Source organism: Centroberyx affinis, unplaced genomic scaffold (assembly GCF_046629955.1).
Source record: "Centroberyx affinis isolate AG114_WGS23_722 - 3 ecotype Tasmania unplaced genomic scaffold, CSIRO-AGI_Caff_v1 ptg000066l_1, whole genome shotgun sequence".
In the NCBI taxonomy this organism is placed as follows: domain Eukaryota; kingdom Metazoa; phylum Chordata; class Actinopteri; order Beryciformes; family Berycidae; genus Centroberyx; species Centroberyx affinis.
In genome coordinates, this window is record NW_027278777.1 from 175,008 (window position 1) to 186,232 (window position 11,225).

At 41.1% G+C, this 11,225-nt stretch overlaps 1 protein-coding gene across 2 annotated transcripts in view; it reads left to right on the plus strand.

Moving 5' to 3' along the window:
• The window catches only part of egfra (epidermal growth factor receptor a (erythroblastic leukemia viral (v-erb-b) oncogene homolog, avian)), a 38,009-nt gene extending 28,068 nt beyond the window's left edge, over positions 1–9,941 (plus strand). Inside the window, exons 20-29 of one of the 2 annotated variants that reach the window (XM_071520673.1) lie at positions 483–668; positions 1,113–1,272; positions 1,962–1,963; positions 2,017–2,092; positions 2,957–3,103; positions 3,806–3,903; positions 4,026–4,193; positions 6,526–6,573; positions 6,688–6,781; positions 7,610–9,941. In XM_071520673.1, coding sequence (XP_071376774.1) covers positions 483–668; positions 1,113–1,272; positions 1,962–1,963; positions 2,017–2,092; positions 2,957–3,103; positions 3,806–3,903; positions 4,026–4,193; positions 6,526–6,573; positions 6,688–6,781; positions 7,610–7,953 — 1,323 coding nt within the window. In that variant the 3' untranslated portion in view covers positions 7,954–9,941. The remainder of the gene's footprint in view (positions 1–482; positions 669–1,112; positions 1,273–1,961; positions 1,964–2,016; positions 2,093–2,956; positions 3,104–3,805; positions 3,904–4,025; positions 4,194–6,525; positions 6,574–6,687; positions 6,782–7,609) is intronic. The other variant, XM_071520663.1, reaches the window with a different exon arrangement.
• The last annotated feature ends 1,284 nt before the right edge of the window (positions 9,942–11,225 follow it).

Genomic DNA, 11,225 nt, shown 5'->3' on the forward strand with positions numbered 1-11,225 from the left:
AATCCAAGGCTGAGGTGTTCTGGAGAGGAATGCATTCCTGTAGCCACACAGAAAAAGCACAGCCTGTTAAAAAAGCTTGGTGCAAAGCTTGGTGCGTCTTGGATGCAGTGGTTTTGTGGTCATGTTGCTCAGTCACTCCACATCTGGGAGGTGCGGTAGACACGCAACGTCCTCTGAACTTACTGACTTTAGGGCAGAGGATTGCTTTGAAGGGAAAAGGTTTCCTAAATTTGCTTTGAAGGCTGTCAGAATTACTGACCTCACAGTTAAGTGGTTATTCACATAACGATGTCTGTACTGTGAGATAAATTTAGAAACTGTGCATTTATGAGAGGAAGCTAACTAAATTAAGCTCATTGTGAAGTCTTGTTTGCATGGTCCTCCTATAATTGTTTGTAGGAAGCCTATTTTCGGTGGCCAGTGTGGATTATCCCCATTCACTTTTGTTTTACATGACTTTTCTGTATGTCTGTGTACTGCAGGAGGCTTATGTGATGGCCAGTGTGGACCATCCTCATGTGTGTCGTCTGCTGGGCATCTGCCTGACCTCCACAGTGCAGCTGGTCACCCAGCTGATGCCCTACGGCTGCCTACTGGACTATGTCAAGGAGAACAAGGACAATATCGGCTCCCAGTACCTGCTCAACTGGTGTGTGCAGATAGCCAAGGTAAGAGAGAAACCTGTTGTGAGAAATGTATTCCCTTACAGTGTGTCACGCTGCTTCTTTACCATAGTTAAACGGTGACGTCTATTGTTATGACCCTGCTGTCTTCGTATGTTGTAGTTGTTGTTTGATAGACTTTTAAGATTCAGTTTCTGTTTTCGTTTTTGCCTTGCTAAACAACAACATACTGTACACCCAGCCTGTAATCACTTGGAAGGACTGCTGAATGACTAATCAGGTGATGACTATGAGTATTTCATGCCAGTATTCAGGGCTTCTAGAACTTTTATCAGGTCTAATCATGCAAGTTGTACAAAGTTGTACAAGTTGTACAAATTCTGCTACTGTGTCAAACACAGTAGCAGGATCCAACCTGATCAAACAGCTGCTGAAAGTGAACACTGTTCTCATGTATTGATTTACACTTCAACCTTGGTTTGACACAAGGGTATGAACTACCTGGAGGAGCGCCACTTGGTGCACCGTGACTTGGCAGCCAGGAACGTCCTGGTGAAGACTCCTCAGCATGTCAAGATCACCGACTTTGGTCTGGCCAAGCTCCTCAACGCAGATGAGAAGGAGTACCACGCAGATGGAGGAAAGGTCGGTTGGAGAAGAGATTAATACACTGTGTATATATTTTTAACTGCAACCAGCAGCTAGTATAAATCACTCTGTCGGCCGGTCGGTAGAGTCGGTCTGTTGGTCCCAAAAACCATTGCACCAAACTGCAGCAAAAAGAGTTTGACTCTTTAACCAAACAAGCACAAAATGTTTACATTATACTATTTCACATGGTCAATTTAAAAGATAGAATTTTCCATCCCACACACATTGTTTAGGTTGATAACACTGATTGAAGTTTCACACAGTCAAGAATAGGCTTAAATAACAGATCATTGATTAGGCCTATTCATGAACATCCTTATTTGTGACTGCACAATCTAAACAAGTATCAGCCTACTTCAGGCTACTGCTTGTCACAACGGCCCCAATAAGGTAACCTGCACCAGTCTGGCCGCAGCTTGAAATTAAATTGCGTGCTTGTTCAAAAGAGGACTTACTGTAAAGGAATGGAATTTGTTCCAGGTCATGAAAATGGTATTTCTGCTTTTGCTCTAGATTATATCTTCAGTAAGTAATGTGATTTGAATGGTTCCTGTCATCGGACTAAGTTAGAAAAGAAAAATGACTGTTCAAATCAGATATCTCCCTTCTCCTATCAGTCTTTTGTTGTCTGTTGTAAGCATTTCTTCCTTAATGTACCACTGTTTTTCCTCACATCAAATTGTCCAGGAGTTGTGTTTAACATTACCTACAGAGTGAGTCATGAAATTCTCCCTTTCCACAGGTACCAATAAAATGGATGGCTCTTGAATCTATCCTGAACAGGACGTATACACACCAGAGTGATGTATGGAGCTATGGTAAGTCTTATACATTATACTGTGAATACTTTTTCTGCCTCTAACGCAGTAAGGCATGAACCCGGCATGCAATGTCCCAGATGGTGCTTGAAACCTTGTGTAACTTCAGATATGTAAAACAGCTGGGCTTTTGTACTCCTGTGTATTGGTGACAGTTGCGTTGGAGAAATATTTATTTTCAGTGAAGTGTTTTAACAGCAAGTGAGCAAGAAAGAGTGTGGCGGTTTTTTTTATGTTTTGTAACTTAAGGTATAACTTCAGATATTGTTGTTTTTGGATCTAATAAGGTCATCAAAATTAAGAGCATAAAAAGGAGTAGGAATAACGTCTTGCTAGCATCTGGGATTTTAAGACACAGGTAACACCCACGCTCCAATAAGTCTCAGATGGACAATATCATGTCAGAAAAGATTGCTGCCTCAGCCCACATAAACAATTCTTCCAGTTCAGAAACACATGTATGCACAGATGCCTATATAAACACACATCGTATGCAAACCAAACACCACACACAGCTCTCTCTCTTGTGTGGGCCAGCCTCCAAATCTTCTTTTCCCTGGGGTTTGATCATGCCTTCCGCTCAATAAGGCAAAGCCATCAGCAAGCCCTGGCAGGAGTGACAGGCTTCCTTTCCTCCTTTTTCCCCCTTTTTCAGTTGCTCCAGCACAGAGATGCATCCTGCTAACTCCCACTCCTGTAGACAGGGGCCAATTTGTCAGCGTAGCTATTTTGATACCGTGTGATATCTTGGAAACTTGCATCCTGTTACTATCTTCCTTCCTTTTTATGGGGATCAAAACAAAGTCCTCATCTTGAATGATAGCATGTCAGACTGAGATATGCTGTCTTTCCTCCTTTCTGTAGGTGTAACAGTTTGGGAGCTGATGACGTTTGGGACCAAGCCTTACGATGGTATTCCAGCCAGTGAAATAGCTGCGATCCTTGAGAAAGGGGAGCGTCTGCCTCAACCGCCTATCTGCACCATAGATGTCTACATGATCATGGTGAAATGTAAGCTCGGTGTCATGCTGGTTGAAACCTACACAACAGAAACAGTTTTTCTACTTGGTACATTCTGTGCATATGCTATCTTCAGTTGTAAAGTGAATATATTTGATAAGGTATTTTTATATTTTTTCAGACTGCATGTCTACATGCCACAACACTTTTTGTACACACATATGGCAATCTGTAGACTTGTTAATGTGAATATGATGCACATTTACACATCACATATAAAGCTATAAATTGTTATATTCTGCATATACTAATAGTATTTTCATAATGGTTCCACTATTTCATACTATATATATACGTATATATACTGATATTTTATATTCCATTATTTTATGTTTATACATACTTATAGCATATATTTATATTTTGAGTAAGCAATCATGTCCACTTTTGACAACTGTAACTGCCCACACCTCCCACCAATACAGTCCACTTGACATGCGTTTAAATTGTCAGAGCATACGCTTATATAACGCCACAACTATTTGCATTCTGTTTGCACTCTATTTTATTGCTTTACATTTTTTTTCTGGTTTTACTGCTTATATGCTGTTTCTGTGCTTATATTCTGCTTGTCTTTTTTTCCCTGCTGAATCCTATTACTTTTGCTGCTGCAATGACCTCACATCCCCAACATTAAAGTTTCTTATATTCTTATATTCTTAATTTATGGTATCTGTTGATGTCTCTGTTAAGGTTGGATGATTGATGCGGATAGCCGGCCTCGTTTCCGGGAACTAATGTCCGAATTTACAAAGATGGCCAGGGATCCTTCCCGTTACCTTGTCATTCAGGTATAATTTTACCTCCCTACAGACCCACTAATGATTTAAAATCTACAGTTGATTTGAACTTTTGATGGATGTAACCTATGAGATCCACTATCCTGTATAGGCAAAGTCTATTTCTGTTCCAGGGTGATGACCGCATGCACCTGCCAAGTCCAACAGACACCAGGTTCTACCGCAGCCTGATCAGCGGAGAGGACATGGAGGACGCTGTGGATGCAGACGAGTACCTGGTGCCCCAACATGGCTTCTTCAGCAGCCCCAGCACCTCCCGCACCCCGCTCATCCACTCCACAGTAGGCTACTTCTTATCATCTACACACATACACCCTAGATTTTGGGATCGGGCCATGTCTGTTCATCTGTCTGTCTGTCAAATGGGAAATCATCAGGTGATATCTCAGGTGACATCTCAGACGCCACTGACGAAACTCAGAGGGATGATGCATTTTGGCACAGTGTTCTGGTGTTTAAAAAGTTATACTAATTGGCTTGGTGGGGGCACTATAATTATAAAAAATGTTATCTTTGAAAGGCACTCACTCCTACACTACACTACAAGTCTGAATTGACTCAAAACTTGCTACACACATCCCAGTATCCTTACAAATGACACTAATTGGGCTAATGTGATATCTTGGTATCCAACTAGTCCGATTGGAGGGTTGATGCATCTTGTTCTTGGGGTTTATTGATATATGTTCTTGAAATATTTGACTTAAGAGATGGAAAAATAATCTCAATTGACCTTAACTAATTCATTCTAATGTTTTATGAATACGTGTTACATCTTGTTAAAATGTTATAAATAAGTGTCTTCTAGCTTCATAATGTATTGAACTGTAGTACACTGTCAATCCTGGTATCAAAAGCTCAGACAAGTAAATTCCAGAGGATAAAAAATGTCCCCAGAAAACCACAGTGTAAGCCAATGGTGGAGAGACAGTGTTCATCAGTGGAAGCCATGGTACAATTATGGATCGGGCCTTCATGTGATGGAGCCATCCAAACAGCTTCTATCTGTAACACAGTGTGTTTGAAGAGAGACTGATGAAAGCATACCAGTGTTTCTGTCTCAACTAAAGAACAGTTTAGGTCCCCTCTCTGTGACCTTCTCCCTCCCAACAACAGAGAAAGAAACACCAAAGCTCCTTTTAGAGGCAGGATGAACTGTCCCTTGTAAAAGCAAGGACTAACCGATTAAGAAATGCCACTATATCCTATATACCAGCATCACACTTTTTAAGAATGACGAGTGAATTGTTTGAAACTTAAATTGTGCTATTTTGACCATGTGTTTAAGGAAATGGGAAATGGGAATATTATGAGTCAGAATGGAAATAAACTCAGGCTCATTTTTAGCTTGTTGAAAGCAATTAAGTTCCCCTTTCAGCAGCAGAAGCAGATCACATTTGCCGTGCGCTTAGTTCGCGTGGCGACTCTTTTTACCGTCACAGTGAAATTGAATCCGGGTGAACGCACGGTGAGGAGAGGGAGGCTAATTGGCTCGACTTGAATCTACGTGGGCAGTCGTACCTTGCCTGAACCAGACTGACCCCAGTTGCCCTCATTCTGTTTAACTGTCACCATCGGGACTATATTCTTCCTCCTCCTGACCCCTCTACCCACCCGCCCTCCCTCCATCATCTCCCCCTCTCCCACGTTTCCTCCCAGGTGCCCTTTGATTAACGAGAGTTGAAATGAGGTGAAATCATCTACTCTGTACGACTTCGGATGCAGCGAAGGCCATGCGTAGGTCTTGGCTCTTCTACCTGGGATCGGTGCCTGCCACTGAAAGCCTGGTTAGCCCATATGAGCTTTCAAGTTTGATTACCTTTGCAGGCGGACAAACTTGTTAAAATCTTTGCGCAGTAGAGGAGTGGAGCTCAGAATAAGCCTGTTTTTGTAATATTGTTGGGGTACAGCCCTCTGCAGGGCTGGGAATTTTTACAGATGGTCGCTCTTTTCAGCGTGTTCAATTTCCTATTCTTGTTGAAAGTAATTGCATTGCCACAGCTGTCACTCTCCTCTCTTTATTCCCTCGGTTTCCATGGTTTATCGACATTCATAGTGCTTTGACCCTCAGGAACCTGACAGACGTAACAAAGCTTGTCAGATTGTTAGAATGAATATGAATCTGCTTGGTGGAAGTTTATTTCGATCCTCATCAGCTTGTACTGCGATGACAGTTATGGTTCCTGGGGTCCACATAAAAACACATTGCAATCACAATTCAAAGGCAACATATCGTCCCCCAAGCCCCTTAACGAAAATAAAAAAAAAAACATCACAATGACCTAAAGAAACAAACACACAATAAATATATAAATAAAAAAGAAGCAAGTCTCAATCAAAGAGAGCCAAAATGAAACATAATGACGTCAAAGAAAATAAAGAGTTTAACTAAATCAGAAATTGAGCGTAGCAGATCAACTGTCTGTTGTGAGTTGCACTGAAAATGCCTGTCTAGTTTCTTTTGAAGCCTTTCTTCAATTAATTAGCGTCTGGGTTATGGATAATGGCAGCTGATTCAAATATCTTATGGCCCCATACACCACTGTCTTCAGCATTGCATTTGCTCTGGTGTCTTCATGAAATATCAATGAAAGTTTGTTGTTTACTTTGCAGAGTCTGACCAGCAGCATTGGAACGTGCCACAGCAGAAATGGCTTATCGGTAAGAGAAAGTTCATCCTATCAAATATACTCTATATATAAAAAAGATCTTTCTGTCTGTGTAGTGTTTTTCAGCAGGAGTGCCTTAGCCTCAGTACCCTCCCATTTATTACAGAACGGGTTCCCAGGCAGAGAGGGAAGCATGGTTCTTCGGTACATCCCTGACCCCACAGACAAACTTTTTGACGAGGCCTTCCAGCCAGCTCCAGGCAAGTATCCTTCAACTTCAAAACGCCTCAATCTCACTTGACATTTTTTTTTTTTCTTTGACATTCAAGTGATTCTCAGTAGAGCTCTCTCCTATGTTCCCTCTATTTCATTCAGTAAGGAAGAGGGACATCTAGTGGACAATGTGTGCATAGCTTATCTGAAAACATGCTTCACCCATCTCAAACGGCGGTACTGTTCTTATTGCACTGCTGCCAGTGCTGAACAAATGCTATTTCCCAATTGGTCAAAACTTTTAACAGTACCATGAGTGCAAACATTTTTAACACTAGCAGCATTAGGGCCATGTTCAGGACCACAAGAACATCAAACATCTATCACTGTGTATACCAGTCAAAAGTTTGGACACACACATTTTTCTTTATTTTTACTATTTTGTACATTGTAGAATAATAGTAAAGACATCAAAACTATGAAATAACACAAATTGAATTATGCAGTGACCAAAAAAGTGTTAAACAAATCAAATCAAAACTATCTTATATTTTAGATTCTTTAAAGTAGCTGCCCTTTGCCTTGATGGAAAGGCAAAGGCTTTGGAAAGAAATTCATACATAGGCATCAACTTCACTGTATATTTGCCTAAGAAACTAATTTCAAGCATTTAAGCATCAGCCTTTAGATCAAGATGGCTTTAAGAGAATGAAAAACATAGTACATTCAATCAGGTGTGTCCAAACTTTTGACTGGTAGTGTATGTCTTTAAGATTTTTAAGTTTTATAAATACCATCATGGCTCCTTTTTGGGCTGTATTGACTATTAATGCTGACCATCTACTGTGCTCGCTAATGTAAATTATTTCTTACAGACTACATGAACCAGAACGGACTCTCAGACATGATGAACCCCATCTACCAGCACCCCGGTCCCCCCCGCAGCGTCCTGCCCACCATCTCGTCAGACGACGCGGAGACGGAGGACCTGAACTACTTTATGAACAGAGCCGCGGGACCCGAGTACCTCAACGAGATCCCACGCCCCGCCGTTCTCTCGCCCACCTCCAACGGCACCGTCCACAGCGTTCAGAAATATCAGCCCCAGAACAGTATGGACAACCCCGACTACCAGCAGGACTTCACTCCCACCTTCAAGACCCACACCAACGGACACATCCCAGCAGCGGAGAACGCAGAGTACCTGGGCCCGGACTGAGGCCTCGTGACGACCCCGAGCCCTGCGGCGGAAGGATCTACATGCAGACACACGACAAGAGACTGTTTCCTGCTCCATCAAGAAAGGGCATTGATGGCTAGTGGTACCATGAATTATTTTATATGTCGTATCCGGTCTTGAGGAGTCAAGTGACATGCTGTGCAGCTTTCCGTGTTGTTTGCATGCTGTTATACTTGTCAGGCAAAAACTCGCCTCATTCCAAAGAGTTTCCCTTAACCAACGAACTGCAAATGACTTTGCTTTGATGAAAGCTGGATGAAAGGAGACTTGCATAAAATGACTCAGTGGAGCTGAGCGTTACTGAACCAGATACACTCCATGCAAATGTTGTAACCCCTGTCAGAAAGTGAAAATTAGTCTTAACTTTGTGCACAAAATCTTAATGTCTTGCTGGAGGAATGCTATGAAAGGATGCACCTCCATTTATTATAAGGCAAAAGCTGTGTTGCAAAGAAATTAAAAGAACGTGGCAGCTCATCCCAAAACACAACTTAAGGTACATGTGTTGTAGAATCAGAACAAAACAACAACAAAAACACAATCAGTAAACAGTATTGATGAGTGAGTATTTTAAAGGGTTGGCAACTGTTTTCACAACAGTTACAAATGTGCACTCACTGTTGCAGGACTTTGATGTGAAGCGTCACACTTTTGCATTTCTGTGATTGTGTCAAGAAGAGGAAAGGGAGGCTCTTCAGGGTGAAATGCTGGCTGGACTATTGGGGTCTTCAGAGGCCTGACGACACTCTTCCTGAAGGACGAGTCAATGAGGAAACGATAAGATTTCTATGTTGCAATGTATGGTTGATTTAAAGGGGAACACTGCTGAATTTCAGCTTTTAAATACGTTACTTACATGCCCTTAGACAGTTATATTTGTATTAGTACACATTCACTACTGTCATCCATCGCTCCAAAGAAGAGAGAAGAAGAAAATATTGTGGTGGTAGTACCCACAATGATTTTCAGGGGATTGTGGTGTGTTTTCTAGTTCGAGACCAACAGCAACTCCTATAATATGAAGCTTATTGTTCAAATATCATATCGGCCCATAAAGTTAGTCGAGCTTTAGGCTTTACTTCAGTATGGCATCATAAATTATTCCTAGGAAACCCAGGAAGCTCTTTTTTACAAGGCTGGCCTCTCTTCCTTATTACTCTCCACAGATAATATGTTTTGTTACACTCCTAACACTAAAACTTTGAATGCTTTTAGTGCTCAGCAAAATATATTAAAAATACTTCACCAGAAAAACACGCCGTGCCTCAAAAGAGCTTGCAGTAGTCTAAACTGCAGGGGCCACAATCAGCACTTCCCATTAGCCCTGCTAGCTAAAAAAGAGGTGACAAAGTAGTTTAAAGTTTTGGTTATCTGGTCTCTAGCTTTGGGAGGTTAATTGTGTTAAATACTGGTTGAACTGCTCTTAGGCCACGAGACTAGCCTATTTGATTTTTTAATTAAAGCGGTATTTCCCTTTAAATGCACTGTGTTAAACAGAAAAGCTGTTTGGATGGCTCCATCACGTGACGGAAATGTAAGAAGTTTCTGCTGTTGGTGATCTAATGTAATTATATTGTTACTAGGGGACCTCTCCTTGTCTGATTTTTTTTTTTTTTTAACAAAACTATACTTGTTATTGTTTCACGCAGGGTTTTAAGTGTCGACACTACATCTATAAATCTGCTCATAGCTTTAAAGTCTTGTAGTCTTGCAAGAGCATTAACTTTGAATACAAATATTTTTCCTAGTTTTAAAGGAATATACTATAGTAGCAACTTGTGAGCCTACTTTTTCAGATTTTACACAGGTACATGTACAGAGAAGAGTTATTATACTGTGTACAATATACCCCAAATAGTCACCTATAAATGATCCTATCAGTACATGGTTTTACCACTTCATACACAAATATGCACTTATTCCTGAATTGTAATTATTTCATTCAAAAGTGACCATGAATAAAATGTTTTTTTATGGAAATACATCTCATGTTTGGTGTTTTTTAAATTAAAGGATAATGCTGGTGTTTTTAATGCATTGCTTACCGTTAACAAATCCTATGAACGCGTTTGCTCTACTCCCGTTACTTTCTGACATCCCACGTACCGTTTTTAGCCGTCAACCCGGAAGTCATTGGCTCCAATTGTAAGCTAAAAACCTTGAAATACAGCTCACAAAGACATAGTTTCAATTTTAAAAATCGCTAACTGTTACCACTTAAAGTCAGGCTGTTGTAGTTATTACCAAATCAAATTCAAATGGGAACAAATTCTTCATTACGCCAGGGACTATTTTCAGTGCTACGGAACTACTTTCCTGAGATCGCAAAGTGTTTACAGCCGGCTTATTAAGTTGTTTGAGGAAAAAGTCGGCTGGCCCGGTGCATCACCATGATGAAATATGCTGCCCAGAGCAATGGCATGACTGACGTGTTTTTAATCGTTTTTTTAATACAATGGAGTTCTATGGCTGCTGGGACATGGCTTCATTGGGCACCGGCTACATGGACGAGATTTGCTGGCAAAACAAAATTATTGCTGATTTTGTTATTTTCATAGGATTTGTTGACGGTAAGCAATGCATTAAAAAACACCAGCCTTATCCTTTAAGGGCGATATATATTAAACACACAGACGCCTGAAGTGCCACTCATCATGTGATTGATTGATTAGTGCCATGAATGATTCACTCATCTCATCAGTCTTTTTATCAGGATACCTGGAGGCTTTGGAGGAAGCGTTTTGAAGATATGGGATAGCAGATAAGCAGTGGTACACCAGCAGAGTGAGAACAGCATCCAGATGACAGCTGCCACTCTGATGGTTTCCTGTTTTCCCTAAAGGAGACCCAAATACAAAAGAGTTTAGCGGGTCCATAGTATGTGAATGTGAGCACAAGTCATTGACTGCTATGAGTGACTTGAACCCGTCACTCAGCATGTTAAACTGGCACTGTGTTAAAAGGGAATGCCACCCATTTTAAAAGTTCAAGGGTTATTCCTGGGCCCCAGGACAGTTCTGTCAATACTTGTGAATGTTCACCTCTCTTTCCTTAAGATAGAAACTGGTGAAATGACCCTTGAATGTGTGATGTCACTGGGATGTAAAATCTGGCCCTGCTTCTGCTCCATAGACAATGAATGGGGCACTGGCTTTGTTGACCCATAAAATTTGCACCCAGATGAGGTTTAAATTCTGATTCATACCGATTAGCAATGCTGGAATATGAACTACATTTTGGTGTAACAACTC